General features: G+C 52.9%; 1 protein-coding gene and 1 gene segment (V, D, J or C); both read left to right on the forward strand.

Annotated features, from left to right (window-relative positions):
- Positions 1 to 22,707, forward strand: part of LOC789205 (immunoglobulin lambda-1 light chain-like) — a 448,173-nt gene that overhangs the window by 165,356 nt on the left and 260,110 nt on the right. The gene's annotated exons all lie outside the window — the stretch shown is intronic.
- On the forward strand, positions 19,577 to 20,090 carry LOC112441477 (immunoglobulin lambda variable 1-40-like). The segment is given in 2 exon segments: positions 19,577 to 19,674; positions 19,785 to 20,090. Coding segments are annotated over 2 exon segments (288 nt in total).

Raw genomic sequence — 22,707 nt, forward strand, 5'->3', positions numbered from 1 at the left:
AGTCTGAGTGAACTCTGGGAGTTGGTGATGGACAGGGAGGCCTGGTGTGCTGTGATTCATGGGGTCGCAAAGAGTCAGACACGACTGAGCGACTGAACTGGACTGAACTGAAAGTTTCTCTTTCGCTCTGGTCTCCAAATACAAGCAGAATGCCCATGTGCCCAGATACACAGGGTCCCTCACAGGTACTGGGCAGGATGTCAAGGAAGCAGAAGTCCAGCAGCTGTGCCCTGGAGCCCCAGGGGGCCTCTCCCACCCCCTGCATGTCCCTCTCCTGCTCCAGGCTTTGTGCTCTGCCCTGAACCCTGACACTTAGGGAAGCTGGGTCCTCCCTTTCTCCGGGGATTGCTGCCTGAAGTGCTCCAGGTACTGGGAGACCCTCCCCATTAGGATGCGGCTCTCAGACTCCTCACTTGCTCATTTCCTCCCTTTTGCCTCATGATCTCTCCCCCTTTCCTTCCGTGCTTCCTTGTTTGAGATGATATTGGATAAATGTCACTATTTTGGAAACATACCTTATCAACCCACCTCCATTAAATCTATGGATTCTATCAATTGAAGGTTAGAACGTTAGACTTCACCGTGTCCAGTGAAGATCAGGTAACGGTCATAAGGGTTTCTCAACCAGAGATGAAACAGGAGCCCAGACAAGGATGAGATTCCCATTTATAGGCAGAATCTTTTATATCACACATTTGTTATAGAAAGATTATAAAATTAGACTAAAAACATCTTTAAATATTTGAGTCAAAATGAAGTACCGTGAGTGAGCACCATGCTGCTGCTGCTCCTGCTGCTAAGTCACTTCAGTCGTGTCTGACTCTGTGCGACCCCATAGATTGCAGCCTACCAGGCTCCACCATCCCTGGGATTCTTCAGGCAAGAACATTGGAGTGGGTTGCAATTTCCTTCTCCAATGCATCAAAGTGAAAAGTGAAAGTGAAGTCGCTCAGTCGTGTCCGACTCTTCACGACCCCGTGGACTGCAGCCCATCAGGCTCCTCAGTCCATGGGATTTTCCAGGCAAGAGTACTTGAGTGGGGTGCCATTGCCTTCTCCGACCGTGAGCACCATGATCAAGGGTAAATGAGAACCCCTGGAAGTAACCGAGAGAGAACTGTTGTACCTGAGAGCCTCCTATCTCTTTGCGAAGAGAGAAATAAGCACAGAGCCATGCAGTCTGGGCTGGGAAGGTCCCGGGAGGCCCTGCAAATTCAACCTTGATAACCTATTACCTGGGAAGGAAGTTCAGACAGAATCATGACCAGGCACAACCTACGGGCATGCTGGGTGTTTTAACCCTGGCAATTCAGGTCTGGGTGGTTGTGTTCTGGCAGTGAACCCACAAGCTAGGCGGAGCACACTCAGATATCAGGGAGTTCTGAAATTCATTAGTGTGTCAGCATACCATTCAGGGGTCTGAGGTCTTTCAGTTCAGTTCAGTTCAGTTCAGTCGATCAGTCGTGTCTGACTCTTTGTGGCCCTATGATCGCATCACACCAGGCCTCCCTGTCCATCACCAACTCGCGGAGTTCACCCAAACTCATGTGCATTGAGTCGGTGATGCCATCCAGTCATCTCTTCCTCCGCCATCCCCTTCTCCTCCTCCCCCAGTCTCCCCCAGCATCAGGGTCTTTTCCAATGAGCCAGCTTTTCGCAGAAGGTGGCCAAAGTATTGGACTTTCAGCTTCAGCATCAGTCCTTCCAATGAACACCCAGGACTGGTCTCCTTTAGGATGGACTGGTTGGATCTCTCATTAGGTACCTGGAAAAATCAATGACCAGGCCCAAACTAGAGGAAGGCGACTCCTTCTATTGCCCTGGGCGGTGACATCAGGGAGACCCAGCTGCAAGTGTGAGAAATCCCTTCCAGGAGGCTGTGGTGTGAAGTAGGGGAGGAGGAGGTCTGAGTCCAGCATGGGGCGCTGTGGGTCTGGTCCTGAGAGCCCAGGGTCCTGGCCAGGCAGGCTGGCACCTTCCTTGTTGGCTCTTAACCACGTGGGCAGCAGGGTCCTCACTGGAGGGTGACATCCTGCACCTGGGCCCCCAGGGGACTTGGCAGCTCTCAGCTCAGAGCCACAGGCTTGCCTCTCAGTTCCTGCTGCTCTGTCGTGGGGTCAGTGCCCAGACCTGACATCCAACTGAGGACAGAGGGATGGTCATACAACAAAAATGAACTTCCTTCAGTAATCTCAACCTCCAGGGATACCTGGACAGGGGATGAGAAACCCTAACCCACAGAGGCTGCCCCATTGCCCACAGAACACCTGGGTGTTCCCAGTAGAAGAAGGATGCAGGCAAGGACCCTCTGTCACCATCTGCATCTTTTAAAAATGTTCCCTGTTGTGTTATTTTGCAATTTAAACATTTTGAATTGAACTATGGAAACTGATATTATGTCAGTTTTTGTGGCTCCCTTACTCGTTCCTTCCCGTTTTATTAATACTTTATATTAACACTTGTAACGTGAAATATTTGAAATCAGAAGTTCAGCCAAACTGTCATCAATATGTTCGTATAATAAGAAAAGAATTCAGTAGGAATATATATTTTTCACCTCTATGAGCTAAGGTTCTCAAACACCTCTGACAAAAATCATGTGGATTTTATTAAACAGTTACTTTACAGCAAATCTAACATGAATACAAATAAGAATAGTATTTACATTTTTATGTCAAAGAAACAAGAATGAACAAGACTTTCCCGTCTCTTCCACACACGTTAACGTGAGGTGTCTGAGCTCCTTCTCCTCCTCGTTGCCCCCACACCTCTCCTCCGTCCCGGGTCCATCGGCTCCACCCAGAACCACCCGGGAGGGAGTTTTACAAGGTCCACGATGCTCACCACACCTACCTGTTCACATACCGTGTTTTTCTATTTCTGATGATGAGACGTGTGTCCCAACTTTGTTGGAAATGAACTTGCCGTCCGTCATAATTGCATGACTCGATGGTGACCTTTACCCGTGAAACCCGCAGTTCTATTGAAGGTACTCCACATGGTCATGGCTGTTTACAGCACAGGACGCTGTCACCATAAGCCTGCCCATGCGGCTCCGCATGCCACTCCCCACCTCCCATCCTGGTCTCCCCACTGCTGGGACTAGAGACAGTTTAAAAGAGTGCTTCAAGGGCCACCCCTCACCCTTCATAGCAGACGCAGGCTCCGGGATTTCCTGCTCGGCTCAGGGCTGGAGGACGGACAGCACCTCACAGACGGACTCAGGGTTCCCTGAGAAGACAGAGAGTATTCTAAAGACAGGCTCAGGTGTGGGAAAGGCTGGATTATTGGGGCAAGAGAGGAAGACTTAGGAGAAGGAAATGGCAACCCACCCCAGTATTCCTGCCTAGAGAATTGCGTAGACAGAGGAGCCTGTCCATGGGGTCACACAGAGTCGGGCACGACTGAAGCAACTTAGCATGCGTGTGTGCATGCACCAGAGAAGGAAATGGCAACCCACTCCAGCGTTCTTGCCTGGACAGTCCCAGGGATGGAGGAGCCTGGTGGGCTGCCGTCTGTGAGGTCACACAGAGTCAGACACGACTGAAGTGACTTAGCAGCAGCAGAGGAAGACTTGCAAACTCCTCCTTCAGCCTCAGACAGTCGGGGAGGAGACAGAGAACCAAGGTCACCAAGGTCACAGGAGCACATTTGCTGGCAGACGTCACCCCATCACTCAGGGGCTCCTCCCCGAGCTGTCCCCACTCTGCGTGAGGTCCAGCATCCGCCTCCTTCAAGAACGCCCACCCGAGGGGACATCAGGTGACGTGGGCAGGGAGAGGAGGAAGTGATCTGCATGAGGCCCCTGCTCCTCCTTACAGGCTGGAGGCATGAAAAGGCCCAGGACTCCACCTGCAGCCCAGGAGGCTGAGGAGGCCGCATCCTGGGAGGGTCCCCACCATGGCCTGGACGGTGCCTCTGCTCGGGCTCCTCACTTACGGCTCAGGTCAGGGGCCGGGACTCTGTATCCTTGGGGCACCTCCAAGCAGAGTCTGAGGGCCCTTGTCTCCATAACAACCCCTGTCTCTCTCTTGTTCCTTTTAGGGGTGGATGCTCAGACTGTGGTCCAGGAGCCAGCACTGTCAGTGTGTCCAGGAGGGACGGTCACCCTCACCTGTGGACTGAGCTCTGGGTCAGTCACTACCAGTAACTGCCCAGCTGGTACCAGCAGACCCCAGGCCAGGCTCCCCGACTGCTTATCTACAGCGCAAGCAGCTGATATTCTGGGGTCCCTGCTTACTTCTCTGGCTCCATCTCGGGAAACAAATCCACCCTCACCATCTCGGGGGCCCAGTCCGAGGTAGAAGCCGACTATTACTGTGGTCTGGGAACTGGTAGTTACAATGCCGTAGTGATGTGAGCCCATGGGGGAAGTGCCAGCAAAACCTGCCCTTGTGCTCAGAGGGCTCAGCGCTTACTGGCAGGAGAGGCAGGGAGGGGCTGGGACAGGTCAGGGTCCCCATGGGGAGGGAGGCTCTGGGCCCGTCTCCTGTCCGGTGGTCCGTGGCCACGTGTCTCCTCCCAGCTCTCCTCGGTGTGTCCATCTCTCTAAGGGGACCCCTCTCTGCCCATGCTGTTGGCAATGAGGCTTGGCTCCACAGGGAGACTCAGACCCCCTCCACTGCCATTAGGACTCTTGTCATTCAAATCACACTAAGAGATGTACAGCGTCATGAACTTGATCTTGGAGACAAATTAATATTCCATTTACCCGAAGGGGCACCACCAGTGGAATCTTCTAGAGTGCAGTTTCCCAACTGGAGCTCCTGGATCACAGCCTTTTGTTGGTGGCAAAAATCTGTGGTTAACAAGAACCTCCCCAAAATATTTAAGAACATCAACGTTCCAGAAGTATGTCTTTGTGTATTATTGTGAAATAACCCCTGAGAATTGTCTTAAATTGGGCCTAGTCACATTAACTTCCCATGACACAGTTCAGTCGCTCAGTCGTGTCTGAATGTTTGCAATCCCATGACACATTCACTCCCAATTCACAATAAAAATACAAAACCCCCCAAACACTATTCACATCTTAATTTCAAAAGAAGATGGAAATTGGGTGGAATTTCCACAAATCTGTGTTGTCTAAGGACACACCTCGAGGCTCCTGGGAGGATTTATGTTCCTGCTGCTGCTGCTGCTGCTAAGTCGCTTCAGTCGTGTCCGACTCTGTGCAACCCCATAGACGGCAGCCCAGGAGGCTCCCCCACATCTGGGATTCTCCATGGAAGAACACTGGAGTGGGTTGCCATTTCCTTCTCCAATGCAGCAAAGTGAAAAGTGAAAGTGAAGTCCCTGAGTCTTGTCCGACTCTAGCGACCCCGTGGACTGCAGCCCACCAGGCTCCTCCATCCATGGGATTTTCCAGGCAAGAGTACTGGAGTGGGGTGCCATTACCTTCTCCGTTATGTTCCTGGAAGAACCTTATTCAGAACTGGCTCCCCAAATCCCCACACGCCCCATTGACTACCCGGGTGCCTGGATGCCAGGTCGTGGCCGGCCCCTCAACAAGTGGAACGCCCCCAGGGTCCTGTCCCTGGAAGCAGGAATGGGCTGGGAGATGGAGCAGAAACAAGGGGAGACCGAGCGATGGGAAAAGCAGGCTCGTGTGCACCCCGTCCCTTCTGCTGCTGAGTGTGGGGCCAGACACCTGAGCCTTGACCCGGGCTGGGCCATCAGTGCTGAATATGAGGTGGGTGTGGGTGGCTGGCACTGTGGGATCTGAGCGCCATGATCCGTGGAGCACATGAGGTCCCTCAGCCCGGCTCCCCTCCCTGAGGGCAGCAGCTCAGCAGGGCCTGGTCTCACCCCCTGGATGGAAGGAGCAGCTGACAGGAGTTGCCCAGGGGCCCTGGGCGGAGTCAGACACAGAGCAGTGGGGTCGGTGGGCAGTGAACACACAACCATAATTGATGGACTTTCAGGTGGAAGATACAGGGCAGCCCTGCTTCATTTTCCCCACCACGAACATTCCCCACGCACGACACCAGGGGGCGCTGTGCATCTGCTCAGATGGCAGAACCTGAACACACCCTAATTGTTCCCCTGACCTGGCCCTGTCCCTGGGCTCCCTGGACTGAGTTGGAGGTCTCAGCAGGAGCTTTCTCAGAGGAGAAAGACATAGAGCCCGAGCCCTCAAGTTCTTTCTGGGAGTGAAGCTGCAAATGGGCCAAGGATGTCCTGTTCATAGTCACCAGGGCCCCACCCTCTTCCCCGGAGCAGAGGAGGGGAGAAGACCCCAGAGTCCACGCCCTGCACCCCTCCAACTCCCTCAGCCACGTCCGATTCCTCCTCAGCTCTTTCCTAAGAGCCTCTACCCTCCTCCAGCCCCCTCTGATTCATGACTTCTTCCCTATCCTGGGCTCCCTGTTTCTACAACACTCCACACCTGAGCTCCTCCGTCATGACCAGGGTCACTCTGACAGAAAGTCATGGACATGTTTCCAGAACTTCCTGAACTGGACACTCACTTCGTTCCCCTCCTTGAACCCCTCTAACCTTTCCTTCCAGAGAAGACTCAGGTTTTCGGCTCTCAGATGTGACCCTAGGTCGTCCCCTCCCTGTTCCACCCCTGATTCCCCCTCATTACCCAGGGGATCCAGGGAAGCCCTCCAGCAGCTGATTTATCCCCTGAACACTCACATTCCGTCCCGTGTGCCCACTGAGTGAGGAGTCAGGAGGGGAGAGAAACCGTGGTCCTGACACCTGGGAAATGATTCCTGGCTGAGGAGTGTCTGTGCTCAGCTGCTGTGGGAGTGATTTTATGCATGGTGAGCGCAGGAGAAGCTGCTGGGGCCCTGGGCTGGGAAAGCAGACCCTGTCCTGGGGCTCTGCCCCCGGGGCCGTGACTGCTGCTCTGTCTGACCATGTGCATGGTCCCGTCTGAGATTCCTGAGAACAACTGATCTGCCTTGTCATGTCCTGTGTCTCATCTCAGATCTGAGACTGACCCATGGCTCTGATAACTCAGCCTGCCCTGTTTCACAGAGAGAATGTCCTGCTACGACATAAAATCCCCCAGTGGAGATGCCATACATGTTAGAAAGTCTTTAAAATTAAATTATGTTTTAGAAATACTACCATGGCAATGCAAAAGTAAAACAGAGCCAGAGTCGGACACAACTTAGTGACTGAACCACAACATTTTCTTCAGTTAAATTTAGGCATCTATTTTAAGGGATGACCTTAGATTTTTACTACTCCATGAACACATTTTGGTTCATTGAAAATCTCAAAATCACACATCCACTGTGTAACACTCACATGCACTACAGGGTAAGCTACAGTTGGCTGCTGTTTTCTATCCAAACACATCCTGAAGCTATAATTACAAAACCACTTTGGGGAAAGTTGAGTCAAGAGCTCTATCACCAGGTCAGGATGTGTGCTTGGGCCAGGACACCAGGGGGCGCTCTGAGGCCTTTCCTGAGGGTTGGCGGCTGGGGGGAGGGGGGTGGCGGTGAGAGCAGAGACAGGCCCCCTGGTACTTTCTGGTGCCTTAAGATCTGGATTTCCAGCTTTTACATCCCACACTGAAGCCCCAGGAAACCCCGTCCCTGATCATACACTGGGCTCCCTCAGGCACAGGAAGCTGAGCCAGGTCCCAGAGGTGATCAGAGCCTTGTGGGGGTTGGGAGGGTTCATTTGCATGAAAGGCCCCTCCCTCTCTCAGTATATGAAGAAGGGAAGGAGCGGTGTGGGGACGCTCTGCTCAGCTGTGGGGCCACAGAAGGCAGGACGCCCTGACATGTCCACCATGGCCTGGTCCCCTCTGCTCCTCACCCTGGTCACTCTCTGCACAGGTGACTGGATGGGAGGACAGGGGAAGGGCCCTGGGAAGACTCACAGGCCTTGCTCCCCTTTGTCGTGTCTGGACCCCCGAGTCACCATCTCTGTCTCTCTCCCTTCCAGGATCCTGGGCCCAGGCTGTGCTGACTCAGCCGTCCTCCGTGTCCGGGTCCCTGGGCCAGAGGGTCTCCATCACCTGCTCTGGAAGCAGCAGCAACGTTGGAACTGGCAATTATGTGAGCTGGTTCCAACAGATCCCAGGATCGGCCCCCAGAACCCTCATCTATGGTGCGACCAGTCGAGCCTCGGGGGTCCCCGACCGATTCTCCGGCTCCAGGTCTGGGAACACAGCCACCCTGACCATCAGCTCGCTCCAGGCTGAGGACGAGGCAGATTATTTCTGTGCATCTTATCAGAGTGGTAACACAGCACAGTGCTCCAGGCCAGGGGGAAGTGAGACAAAAACCTGTTCTCCTCAGACATGGCCTCTGCCATAGCAGCCACTTCTGTTGTCTGTTTGATTTAAAACTGCAGTCTGAGCCTGACACGAGGGATTTGGTCCAGGAAATATTTTCCGATCTTCTTCATTCTGCCCCCTCACCAATGCTTTTCTTTAGCAACCACATACTATATGAATATCTGACGTTGAGCAGAAGGCCCTGAATGCCAGAGGCAGGTCCTGGCGGACAGAGTCCATGACGATCAGGTCAGAACCAGAGAGACAGCATCCAGCTGTGTCTGATTCAGGACACTTCAGATCCTCGGCCGTCCCTGGGCTGAGCTGAGGCCCAGGCTGCTGCGCCTTCCTTTCCTGTGTCTGCCTCTCAGGCTCCCCCAGAGCTCCAGGCCAGCGGGAACTCGACCAGGACTCCTGTCTCACTGGGGGAGGTGGGGCAGCCCAGGGGCTTCCTGCTCAGGCTCTGCTGGACCTTCTGCTGCTGCTGCTGCCGAACCCTGGGTCCAGGTCATTGGGGATCTGCCCAAGCATGGAGGCTCCTCCTCTCCCCTCTGTCCTCAAAGTCCCCTCAGCACCACATTCCCAGGAGAGGGTCTCAAAGGACACAGAATCAGTCTCCCATCACTGGGGACACAGTGTCTGTTAGTTCTCTATCTCAGTGCCCGAGGTGGGGGTCCGTCAGCACATCTGAGCCCTGGGAGGCCCCCAAGCCCTTGGGCCTCTCTCCTGCACAGGGAGCAGGTCCTGCTCTCAGCCTGCTCTGTCCCCTCGTGGTGTCCGGGGCTTGGGCAGGGGGGACTCAGCCAGGGTCGGTGACTCTATGGACGCTCAGCCACACTCGCCTGCCTGGGAACAGCAACACTGGTGGCACCAAGGGGGCGATTTGGCTGCCGTCTCAGTCGTGCTGAGTCCCAAGCTCTGAGCACAGGAGTCACAACCCGCCCGCAGGGTACAGCGAGGCTGGCGGGCTCCGGGTGGGTGGGGCCGCCTGACCATTTCTGGGCCCAGCCCGACGACGAGGCTGATTGTTCCTGCTCAGCTGGGACTCAGCCCTGCTGCTCACAGGAGGCCTCACCCAGGGGCAAGTGACCCGAAGCCTGAGCTCCTGGCCTCACCCGCACGTGGGGTCACGGAGCACAGGTCACACACCTGTGTCCTGCTCCCTGTCACTGCCCTTTCACACTCAGGTGCGGGGTCTGCACATTGGCCGCCTCGGCTGTGGGGCCACAGTTAACAGTGATGTATTTTGGAATAAGTGGGATTATTCCTTCTAATTCTCCCTTTTCCCTTAAGCCTTAAATTTGCCTTATCCTCAATTTTCATACACACAAAATGATATGTTTTCTACTGAGTCAGAGGAACCTTGCTAATAGGCTCCAAATCCAGCAGTGCGGAACTTTGGCTGGTGGAATCGGGCCTCAGACACAGCTACTGAGAAAGGAACACAATTACTGCACATTGTGGGAAGCAGACACTGTAGCAGCAGCTCAGAAATGGACATAAAGTTGAATTTCGTTTCACGTGGTGAGAAAAAGAATGTTGTGGCCGTACTTCACAACTTACTGCAGAGGTGTTCACCCCAAACCTCCTCAGCTGCTCTTCTCAGTCCTTCCACTCCTCATGAGGTCATTTAGGGAAAGGGAGTTTAGAATACTCCACAACAATCCCACCCTTATCAGACACGTGCTCATTTTCAGATCCGCTCAGGACTCATGAGTCTTTCTGTTATTTTCATTTGGTATTTTGAAGAATCATAATTTTGTAGTTGTACTGTTAAGCTAAGTTGTAAGTCTATTGAGTCCACCCCGGTGTATTGATGGTTTCTCTCACCACAGAACAGAAGATCCCCTGGTGCTGCTGTGGGTGTCAGCATTGGATCAGCAGCCCTGAACCATGGACTCTTGTGACTGGCATTGGTTTCATGCCCTGTCTGTGGGGAGACCCCTGTCCCCTCACAGACCACAGCTGACCCTGTGGCTCCCTGCACCCTGAGCAGTGACATCAATGTTGGCTGCTCTGCTGTTACTGGAACCAGCAGAAGCCAGCGAGCCCTCCTTAGTCCTCCGGTCCTACCACTCAGACTCCAGTAAGAACCAGTCTTTGGGGTCCCCGCGGGTTTTCTGGATCCAAAGATGCCTCAGCCAACGCGGGGCTCCTGCTCGTCTCTGGGCTGCAGCCTGAGGATGAGGCTATCTCTAACCATGCAGGCTGGTGCAACAGGGCTTCTCACAGAGACACAGGTAGACGGGAAACTGGGACGAGAGCCTCAGCCTGTCAGGGGCTTGTTCTTAGAGCACTGTCAAATGTTAAATAATACCCCAGAATCCATTAATTCCTGAGGTATGTTCTGGTTCATAATAAGTCTACTCCCAATTGTACAGTCAGTTTTGCTGAAGTCTCAGAAAATGAAAACAATTTCTGATACCACTGAAGTACACCCTGGTCATCCATGTGATCAAGGGAGCCGTGGAGCTGAGCTCCCTCACTGGAGATCAGGAGCAGGAGGCTTCCCCAGATGTGCCTTCAGCAGAGGCCGTGGACCATCCTGGAAGGCAGATTGTCCCCCAGGGTGTGAACTCTGCTCCTGAAGGGGCAGAGCAGAGAGCGTGAGGAGTGAGGGGCGCCGGTGATACATCGCAGGAAGCAGGAAAGCCCGGGAGTGGTTTTCCTGACCCACAGGTGCTGGCTCTGTCCTGCCCTCCCCTCCTCTCCTCTCCACCCCATTGGAGCATTTCCTACTTCAGGGTTGGGGTGGTCTGTGGACTGTCAGGAGCAGGGGCTCCCCAAGATGTGCCCATGTCCCTCTGCTTGTGATGCCCCCGATGAGCTCAGATCCAAGGGCCCCATGTCCTGTAGAAGGGTCAGCGGGGAAGCGGGGATCACCATGGCAGTGATGACAAGGGATTCCAGGCAAAATCCCTGCCTTTGTGCCCGATGACAGAGGTGAGGGACAGTCAGGGGTTCAGCCCTGTTCTCTGCCTCCTGGTGGGTCCACACCCCATCCTTGATCACTCTGGACCCCAGCCTGGTGAGGAGGCTGGTCATCAGTGTCACACAGCTCATCACTAACCACAGCCACAGGGAATCCCCGTGTGATGGGGATGTCTGATGAAAGCTTGCCCTGTACTCCCGTGTCGACCCATCACTGCCCTGACCCTGCCTGTGACCTCACCAGTGCTGGTTCAGGTCTCTGCTGTCACTTGTGCTATTAAATCCAGGCCGTCTCACCTCTCATCCTGGTCCATCATTATGGGGTCCACGAAACTGTCCCTTTTCGCTCTGGTCTCCAAATACAAGCAGAATGCCCATGTGCCCAGATACACAGGGTCCCTCACAGGTAGTGGGCAGGATGTCGAGGAAGCAGAAGCCCAGCATCTGTGCCCTGGAGCCCCAGGGGGCCTCTCCTACACCCCACACGTCCCTCTCCTGCTCAAGCCTTTGTGCTCTGCCCCGAACCCTGACACTTAAGGAAGCTGGATCCTCCCTTTCTCCGGGGATTGCTGCCTGAAGAGCCCTCCTCTCCAGGAACTGGGAGACCCTTTCTGTTAGGATGCGGCTCTCAGACTCCTCACTTGTTCATTTCCTCCTCTTTTGCCTCATGATCTCTCCCCCTTTTCCCTCCGTGCTTCCTTGTTTGAGATGATATTGGATAAATGTCACTATTTTGGACACAGACCTTATAAACTCACCTCCATTAAATCTATGGATTCTAACAATTGAAGGTTAGAACATTAGACTTCACCATATCCAATGAAGATCAGGTAACGGTCATAAGGGTTTCTCAAACAGAGATGAAACCTTTGTCTGGGCTGAGAATGAGTTACCCATTTATCGGCATAATCTTTTATATCAAACGTTTAATATTGAAAGATTATAAAATTAGACTAAAAACATCTTTAAATATCTGAGTCAAAAAGAAGTACTGTGAGGACCATGATCAAGGGTAAATGAGAACCCCTGGAAGTGATCAAGAAGGGCTTTGTTGTTCCTGAGAGACTCCTATTCTCTTTGCAAAGAGAGAAATAAGAGCAGAGCCATGTAGTCTGGGCTGGGAAGGTCCCGGGAGGCCCTGCAATTTCAACCTTGACTCCTTATCAACCTGGGAAGGAAGCTCAGACAGAATCCTGACCAGGTACCACCCACAGGCATGCTGGGAGTTTGAACCCTGGAAACTGAGGTCGGGTGGTTGTGTTCTGGCAGTGAACCCACGAGCTGGGCGGAGCAAACTCAGACATCAGGGAATCCTGAAATTCGTTAGTGTATCAGCATACCATTGAGGGGTCTGAGGTCATTCAGCTCAGTTCAGTTCAGTCGCTCAGTCGTGTCCGACTCTTTGTGACCCCATGAATCGCATCACGCCAGGGCTCCCTGTCCATCACCAACTCCCGGAGTTCACACAAACTCATGCATTGAGTCTGATGCCATCCAGCCATCTCATCCTCTGTCGTCCCCTTCTCCTCCTCCCCCAATCCCTCCCAGCATCAGGGTCTTTTCCAGTGAGTCAACTCTTCACATGACGTGGCCAAAGTATTGGAGTTTCAGCTTCAGCATTAGTCCTTTCAGTGAACACCCAGGACTGGTCTCCTTTAGGATGGACTGGTTGGATCTCTCATTAGGTACCTGGAAAAATCAATGACCAGGCCCAAACTAGACGAAGGCGACTCATTCTACTGCCCTGGGCGGTGACATCAGGAAGACCCAGCTGCAAGTGTGAGAAAGCCCTTCCAGGAGGCTGTGGTGTGAAGTAGGGGAGGAGGAGTTCTGAGTCCAGCAGGGGGCGCTGTGGGCCTGGTCCTGAGAGCCCAGGGTCCTGGCCAGGCAGGCTGGCACCTCCTCCCTTGGCTCTTGCCCATGTGGGCAGCAGGGTCCTCACTAGAGGGTGATGTCCTGCATCTGGGCCCCCAGGGGAAACGGCAGCTCTCAGCTCAGAGCCACAGGCTTGCCTCTCAGTTCTTCCTGCTCTGTTGTGGGGTCAGTGCCCAGACCTGTAATCCAACTGAGGACAGAGGGACGGTCATACAACAAGAATGAACTTCCTTCAGGAAACTCGGCCTCCAGGGATACCTGGACAGGGGATGAGAGACCCCTGCAGAGGCTGCCCCATTGCCCACAGAACGCCCGGGTGTTCCCAGTGGAAGAGGGATGCAGGCAAGGACCCTCTGTCACCATCTGTGTCATTTAAAAACGTTCCCTGTTGGGTTATTTGGCAATTTCAACATTTTGTCGTGAACCATGGAAACTGACATTGTGTCAGTTTTTGTGGCTCCCTTACTCGTTCCTTCCCGTTTTATTAATACTTTATGTTAACACTTGTAACATGAAATATATGAAATCAGAAGTTCAGCCAAACTGTCATCAATATGTTCATATAATAAGAAAAGAATTCAGTAGGAATACATAATAACCCCTTGCACCGCTCCCACTCCCTGTAGCCTCTTCTACTCCTCTCTTGCTCTTTCCTAAGAGCACCCCTCTAATCCATGACTTTCCTCCCCAATCCTGGGCTCCTCTCTACAACCCTTCACCAGCGACCTCCTCCTCCAGACCAACGTCACTCTATCAGGTTATGGGTCGGTTTCCAGGCTTCCTTGACCAGATGCTCACTTCCTTGTCCTCCCTTGCAACCTCTCTAGCCCTCCTACCAGAGAAGCCTCAGGTCTCCAGACTTCAGGTGTGACCCCAGCTCATCCTCTCCCAGCCAGGGCGGTCACTGCTACCTTACCTGGACCTCCTTTAACTCAGCCTATCTTCCTATGGTCACTTCTGAGTGTCCGAGGTCAGCAGACCTGACCTGTCACGCACGTTCCCTCAACTCAGCTCTGAGCTGACCTATGGCTCCCATACCTCAGCCTGCCCTGTTTTCACAGGCTGCTCAGAGATAAGCACTCCCCAGTGGAGAGGCAATATGTGGCAGAAAGAGCTGGTTCTAGCCCTGCCTCAGTCAAAGTCCAAACAAGTTAGGAATACAAATATCTTTGTAGAAATATTTTTACTGGATAGTATTTAAAATTTCCTAGGATACCTATGAAGTCATTTAAAAAGAACTTTTTAATCAAAAAAGAACTTACGATGATAATTAGTTTTCCAGAACTGTACCCCTGTAAGTGAAAAATTAAGAGAGAACGTCGCTTTTCCGTCAGTTTAATTCATGCACAGATTTTAAGGAATGACTGTAGATTTTCACTAATCCATTACCACATTTGGTTCGTTTAAAATCTCACACACCCAGAGTGTAACACCTCACCAGTGCAGGGCAAGCTACAGTCAACCGTTCTTTTCCAACCAATCACTTCGACCTCTACCTTCTCTAACCTGCTATTTGGGATGGTTGGTCCTAACAGCTATTATGTATCAGGATCCCTGGGGACACACGCTGCTCAGAGCCCTTCAGAGTCTCAATAAAAACTGCCAGGAGCATCACTAGGCCTGCTCCCTGCAGCCGGTGCCCTGTGCCTGCAGGAAAGACACCCGGGAGGGGCCACTTCATAAGACAGGCCATGGGACAGGGTCCAGCATGTGGAAGACTTCACACACAGTAAGTTCTGTTCAGTTCAGTAGCTCAGTCATGTCCGACTCTTTGTGACCCCATGGACTGCAGCACGCCAGGCTTCCCTGTCCATCACCAACTCCTGGAGTTTACTCAAACTCATGTCCATTGAGTTGGAGATGCCATCCAACCATCTCATCCTCTGTCATCTGCTTTTCCTCCTTTCCTCAATCTTTCCCAGCATCAGGGTCTTTTCAAATGAGTCAGTTCTTTGCATCAGGTGGCCAAAGTATTGGAGCTTCAGCTTCAGTATCAGTCCATCCAATGAATATTCAGGACTGATTTCCTTTAGGATGGACTGGTTGGATCTCCTTGCAGTCCAAGGGACTCTCAAAAGTCTCCTCCAACACCAGAGTTCAAAAGCATCGTTTCTTTGGTGCTCAGCTGTCTTTATAGTCCAACTCTCAACTTTTCCTTGACTACTGGAAAAACCATAGCTTTGACTAGACAGACCTTTGTTGGCAAAGTCATGTATCTGCTTTTTAATATGCTGTCTAGGTTGGTCATAGCTTTTCTTCCAAGGAGCAAGCGTCTTTTAATTTCATGGCTGCAGTCCCCATCTGCAGTGATTTGGAGCCCAAACGTGAAGTCTGTCAGTTTCCACTGTTTCCCCATCTATTTGCCGTGAAGTGATGGGACCAGATGCCATGACCTTAGTTTTCTAAATGCTGGGTTTTAATCCAACTTTTTCACTCTCCTCTTTCACTTTCATCAAGAGGCTCTTTTGTTCAAACACGTGGTAAAGATCCAGGCATTTAGGAACGCTGAGTCCCACCTCAGGCCTCTCTCCACACCTTCACCCCCTCCTCAGAGAACTGCCCCCTCTTCCTCAGGGCTGAGGGGAAGCACAGAGGAAGGAGGGCTCTGCCCACCAGGGAGGAGGCCCACAGAGGAGGGACCCTGCTGTCCTGCACAGAAGGAGACCCACCTTCCCGTTCCGGGGCCGGCACTGCCCTGACCTGATCCTGATCTGAGAGGAATTTGTGTCTCAGATGCCCCTCGGTCCTGACCCCTAAGCAGTCATGGAAGCCCTGGACAGATTCATCCTGAGGATTTGAGGGGAGCCCATGATGGCCCTGAGCTCAGGGGGACACAGAAGGGGCACCTGGCCTGGTGCTAAAGAGGGGACAGTGCACAGAGCAGGAGGCAGGATCTGTCCTTGAGGGCTTTGCTCTCCAGGTCACAGGATGTGTGTCTGGGCGTGGACAAGGGGTGGGGGGCGCTCGGGGTCCATTTCTGAAGCTGGGTGGTGGGAGGCAGAGCTGGGCCCCCCGACAGAGCTCCCTGACAAGGCCTGGTGGCCTCTGCTCAGGGCTCCCAGCTGTGACTCCCACTCCTGAGACCCACAGAGCCCTACCCCTGACAACTCTCTGGCCACCGTCAGGCATAGAGACCTGGCCCAGGGCCTGGGAGGGTCAGTGTGATGCACGGGATCCTTTGCATGAGAGGACCCTCCCCCTCTCAGGGTATGAAGAGGGGAAGGAGCGGTGTGGGGACACTCTGCTCAGCTGTGAGGCTACAGAAGGCAGGACACCCTGACTGTGTCCACCATGGCCTGGTCCCCTCTGCTCCTCACCCTGGTCGCTCTCTTCACAGGTGACTGGATGTGGGGACAGGGGAAGGGCCCTGGGAAGACTCACAGGCCCTGCTCCCTGCTCTCCTGTCAGGACCCCAGAGTCACCATGTCTGTCTCTCCCCCTTCCAGGATCCTGGGCCCAGGCTATGCTGACTCAGCCGCCCTCCATGTTCGGGACTTTGGGTCAGAGGGTTACCCTCTCCTTCACTGGAAGGAGCAGCAACACTGGGGGTCTTTATGTGAGCTGGTACCAACAGCTCCCAGGAAAGGCCCCTAGACTCCTGACATATGAAAATAGCAAACGACCCTCAGGGGTCCCAGATTGATTCTCTGGCTCCAAGCCTGCCAACTCAGCCTCTCTGACCACCTCAGTTCATGCTGAACGATACTGATTATTACTGTTTCTCATGGGCTGATGGCTTGAAAGTTTGCACAGTGCTTCAGGCCCAGAGAGAAGGAGACAAAAACCTGCTTCCCCCACAGCAATGGGGCTCCCAGGGCAAGGTGTTTGCCCCTCCTTTCCTGGAGTCCCTGAGACCACGGAACCCAGCAGAAATGAGTGTCCCCTGACTGCAGCACAGCTGACCACTCAGCTTGACTCCCCTCCCTAGGCCAGCGGCACACAAGGGGTGGTCACACGCCCCTGGATGAAGGAGCTGCTCACAGCAATTGCCCCCGGCTCCCAGGTCGGAGTCGGCAGCACGGAGCAGGGGAGTCAGTGCGCCCTTGCTGGGTCACTGGGCAGTGAATGCACATCCCTGAGCTTCCACCACAGAAGCATTTTCTGTTAAAGGAAAAGGAAATGGAACCCAGAGTTTCTACAAGCAATTTCCACAGAATCCAGTATCCAGTAGAATTGTCACTTCTATCAAGAACCAGAATACTAAATATTGAAGGGAAGTGAGAAGGCATAGACATCACTGGTGAGATGCCTGAGATGATGAAATCAGGTGACAGATGTTTTTAGGGACAAATCATCAAATCTACTTGATGAGCAAGTACAAACACTCTTGGGTCCTAAGGAAAAGGAGATAAATGTAGGAAAAAGAGAAAAAGTAGTCAGAATCACCTGAAAATACAATAGGAGAAATAAAAAAGAAGTATCTGCACACTATCAAAGACATGTAATACTTATTGCTATTCAATTCATTCATTTGTTTATTGACAGAGTGTTTGGTGACAGGAAAAAAGAGCGCCCCTGCTTCCTCTCATAAGGCTTCCCAGGTGTCGCTCGAGGTAAAGAACCCGGTGCCAATGCAAGGGACATAAGAGAAGTGGGTTCTGTCCCTGGGGTGGGAAGATCCTCTGGAGCAAGAAACGGCAACCCTCTCCAGTGTTCTTGCCCTGGAGAATCCCATGGACAGATGAGCCTGGTGGGCTAGAGTCCACGGGGTCGCAAAGGAGTCAGACAGGATTGAGAACCAAGTAACTGAGCGGCACCTTGGTCCCACTCTCACCGCCGAGAACGTTCCCCGGGTGCGTCACCAGGGGGCGCTGTGCACCTGCTCAGAACTGGCAGCCCCTCAACGCACCCCCATGGTCCCCTGAGCTGGGTCTGCACCCGGGCTCAGCGGACTGAGTTGGATGTGAGAGCAGGTGGTTCCTCTCAGGGGACAGACTCAGAGCCGCGGCCCCCAGGCCTCCTCCTGGGACTGAAGCTGCACCCGGGCCAAACACCCAGAGTTGGAGGGTGAAGGGGTCAGGTGGTCATCAGTGCCCACCCTCTTCCCAGAAAGAGAGGAGGGAAGGAGCCCCTAGAGCCCACCCAGTGAACCCCTCCAGCTCTCCTCAGCCTGCGCCCGCTCCTCCTCATCTCTTTGCTCAGAGCCTGCCCTCCCGCTCTCCTCATTCGTGACTTTCCTCCCAATTCTGGGCCTCGCTCTTTCTACATCATACACTGTTGGCCTCCACAGTGATGACCAAGCTCATGCTCTTAGAGAGTCATGAACGAGTTTCCAGATCTTTCTGAAACACTCACTTCCTCATCCCCCTCCTTGAACATCTCTAACCCTTCCTCCCGTGAAGCCTCACGTTTCCGGCTCTCAGGTTTGACCCCAGCTCGACCCCTCCCTGTTCCACCCCTGTTCCCCCTCATTTCCCAGGGGACCCAGTGATGCCCCACCCAGCAGCTGATTTATCCGTGAACGTTCACACTCTGTCCCATGTGCCCATCGAGTGAGGAATCAGGAGGGAGAGAAACCCTGTCCTGAGACCTGGGAAATGATTCCTGGCTGAGGAGTGTCTGTGCTTCAGCTGCTGTGGGACTGACTTTATGCACAGTGAGCCCGGGAGAAGCTGCTGGGGCCCTGGGCTGGGAAAGCAGACCCTGTCCTGGGGCTCTGCCCCCGGGGCCGTGACTGCTGCTCTGTCTGGACCACACCTAAGTCAGGTTTGATCCCCATGATCACGTCTGAGATTCCTGAGAACAACTGGTCTGTCTTGTCATGTCCTGTCCCTCATCTCAGATCTGAGACTGACCCATGGCTCTGATAACTCAGCCTGCCCTGTTTCACAGATGCCATATATGTCACAGAGTCTTTAAAATGATCTTATTTAAAGAACAGAATCTAAAAGGAAAATTATGTTTTAGAAATAGTACCATGGCAATAAAAATTAAAATAGAGCCAGAGACGGACACAACTTTGTCGGACTGAACCACAACATTTGCTTCAGTTAAATTTAGGCATCTATTTTAAGTGAGGCCCTTAGATTTTCACTACTCCACGATCACATTTTGGTTCATTGAAAATCTCAAAATCACACATCCACTGTGTAACACTCACATGCACTACAGGTAAGCTACAGTTGGCTGCTGTTTTCCAACCAAACACATCCTGAAGGTATAATTTCAAGACCAGTTTTGGGAATGTTGACTCTAAGAGCTCTATCACCAGGTCAGGATGTATGTTTGGCCAGGACACCAGGGGCATTCCAAGGCCTTTCCTGAGTGTCTGGAGGGGTGAGAGCAGAGACCAGCCCTCTGGTACTTCCTGATGCTTTCTGCTCAGGGTCCCAGCTGTGACATGCCACCCCAAGCCCCACGCATCCCTTCCCCAGATCACACACTGGTCTCCCTCAGGGCACAGGAAGCTGACCCAGGTCCCAGAGGTGATCAGAGCATTGTGGGGTTTGGACGGGAGGACAGTCATTTGCATGAAAGGCCCCGCCCCCTCTCAGGGTATGAAGAGGGGAAGGAGCGGTGTGGGGACGCTCTGTTCTGCTGTGGGGCCACAGACAGCAGGACGCCCTGACATGTCCACCATGGCCTGGTCCCCTCTGTTCCTCACGCTGGTTGCTGTCTACACAGGTGACTGGATGGGGGGGACAGGGGAAGGGCCCGGGGAAGACACAAGGGCCCTGCTCCCTGCTCTCATGTCTTGACCCCCGAGTCACCATCTCTGTCTCTCGCCCTTCCAGGATCCTGGGCCCAGGCTGTGCTGACTCAGCCATCATCCGTGTCCGGGTCCCTGGGCCAGAGGGTCTCCATCACCTGCTCTGGAAGCAGCAGCAATGTTGGAAATGGATATGTGAGCTGGTACCAACTGATCCCAGGATCGGCCCCCAGAACCCTCATCTATGGTGACACCAGTCGAGCCTCGGGGGTCCCCGACCGATTCTCCGGCTCCAGGTCTGGAACACAGCCACCCTGACCATCAGCTCGCTCCAGGCTGAGGACGAGGCAGATTATTTCTGTGCATCTGCTGAGGATAGTAGCAGTAATGCCACAGTGCTCCAGGCCAGGGGGGAAGTGAGACAAAAACCTGCCCTCCCTCAAGTCACGGGCCTCCCTGGGCTGAAGCATCTTCTGCCAATGCAGACACTTCTGTTGCTTGTTTGATTTAAAACGGGGGTCTGAGCCCACACCAGGAAATTGGTCTGGGAAACCCTTTCAGTTCTTCTTCATTCTGACCCCTCACCAAGGCTTTTGCTTTCGGCAACCGTATTTTATATGAATATCTGAAGTTGAGCAGAAGGACCTGAATGCCACAGGCAGGTCCTGGCGGACAGAGTCCATGACGGTCATGTCAGAACCAGAGAGACAGTGTCCAGCTGGGTCTGATTCAGGACGTTTAGCTCCTTGGCCGGCCCTGGGCTGAGCTGAGGCCCAGGCTGCTGCTCCTGCCTTTCCTGTGACCGCCTCTCACCATGTCCAATGAAGATCAGGTAACGGTCATAAGGGTTCTCAACCAGAGATGAAACAGGAGCCCAGACAAGGATGAGATTCCCATTTATAAGCATAATCTTTTATATCAAACATTTATTATAGAAAGATTATAATATTAGACTAAAAACATCTTTAAATATCTGAGTCAAAAAGAAGTACTATGAGAACCATGATGAAGGGTAAATGAGAACCCCTGGAAGTGACCAAGAAGAGATTTGTTGTACCTGAGAGCCTCCCTATTCTCTTTGCAAAGAGAGAAATAAGAACAGAGCCATGTAGTCAGCTGGGAAGGCTCCGGGAGGCCTTGCAAATTCAACCTTGACTACCTATCAACCTGGGAAGGAAACTCAGACAGAATCATGACCAGGCACAACCCCCCGGGAATGCTGGGTTTTTGAACCCTGGAAATTCAGGTTCGGGTGGTTTGTGTTATGGCAGTGAACCCACGAGCTCGGCGGAGCAAACTCAGACATCAGGGAATCCTGAAATTCTTAAGTGTATCAGCATACCATTCAGGGGTCTGAGGTCATTCAGTTCAGTTCAGTTCAGTTCAGTCACTTAGTCATGTCCGACTCTTTGCGAACCCCATGATCCCATCACGCCAGCCTCCCTGTCCATCACCAACTCCCAGAGTCCCACCCAAACACATGTGCATCTAGTAGGTGATGCCATCCAGCCATCTCATCCTCTGTCGTCCCCCTTCTCTTCCTGCCCCCAATCCCTCCCAGCATCAGGGTCTTTTCCAATTGAATCAATGCTTCGCCTGAGGTGGCCAAAGTATTGGAGTTTCAGCTTCAGCATCATTCATTCCAATGCACACCCAGGACTGGTCTCCTTTAGGATGGACTGGTTGGATCTCTCATTAGGTACTGGAAAAATCAATGACCAAGCCCAAACTAGATGAAGGCGACTCATTCTACTGCCCTGGGCGGTGACATCAGGAAGACCCAGCTGCAAGTGTGAGAAAGCCCTTCCAGGAGGCTGTGGTGTGAAGTGGGGGAGGAGGAGGTCTGAGTCCAGCAGGGAGCGCTGTGGGCCTGGTCCTGAGACCAGGTCCTGCCAGGCAGGGCTTGCACCTTCCTGTTGGCCTTGCCCGTGGGCAGCAGGTGTCTCACTGGGTACAGTCCTGCCCACTGGGCCTCCCGGGACTCGCAGCTCTTCAGCTCAGCAGCCCAGGCTTGGCTCTCGTTCTGCTGCTCGTGTCGTGGCGTCAGTGCCCGGAACTGAATCCAACTGAAGGACAGAGGACGGTACTACAACAAAATGACTTCCTTCAGTAACCTCGACTCCGGGGATACCTGGACAGGGAGATGAAACCCCCAGCAGAGGCTGCCCCATGCCCACGAACGCCTGGGTGTCCCGTAGGATGAGGGGTTGGCAAAGGCAAGCCCTCTGTCAACCATCCTGATCTATTTAATATGTTCCCTGTTGTGTTATTGGCAATTAACATTCTGATTGAACTACGGAACATGATATAGTGTAGTTTTTGGGCTCCTTACTCGTTCCTTCCCGTTTTATTAATACTTATAGTTAACACTTTACTGAAATATTTGAAATCAGAAGTCGCCAACTGGTCATCAATATGTTCGGCATATATAGAAAGAATTCAGTAGGAATATATATTTTTTCACCTCTATGAGCTTGAGGTTCTCAAAACACCTCTGACAAAATCATGTGTGATTTTATTAACAAAGTCACTGCGCAATCAATGAATACAAATAAGAAGTCATTTACTTTTACGTCAAAGAACAGAATGAACAAGACTTTCCCGTCTCTTTCCCACACGTTAAGTGAGTCGTCTGAGTCCTTTCTCCTCTCGTTGCCCCCACACCTCTCCTCCGTCCCGGGTCCATCGGCTACCAGGAACCCGGGAGGGTTGTTACAAGGTCACTGATGCTCCCACACCTTACCTGTTCCACATACCGTGTTTCTATTTTTGTATGATGACTGTGTCCCACTTTGTTGAAATGAACTTGCCGCTCATAATTGCATGATCGAATGGTGACCTTTACCCGTGAAACCCGCAGTTCTATTGAAGGGGTACTCACATGTCCATGGGGGTTACCGGCACAGGACGCTGTCCCCTTAACTGCCTGCTGGTCCGCATCCACTCCCACCTCCATCCTGGTCTCCCCACGCTGGGACTAGAAACAAGCTTAAAAGAGTGCTTCAAGG

The sequence above is a fragment of the Bos taurus genome, chromosome 17 (assembly GCF_002263795.3).
Source record: "Bos taurus isolate L1 Dominette 01449 registration number 42190680 breed Hereford chromosome 17, ARS-UCD2.0, whole genome shotgun sequence".
Lineage (NCBI taxonomy): Eukaryota > Metazoa > Chordata > Mammalia > Artiodactyla > Bovidae > Bos > Bos taurus.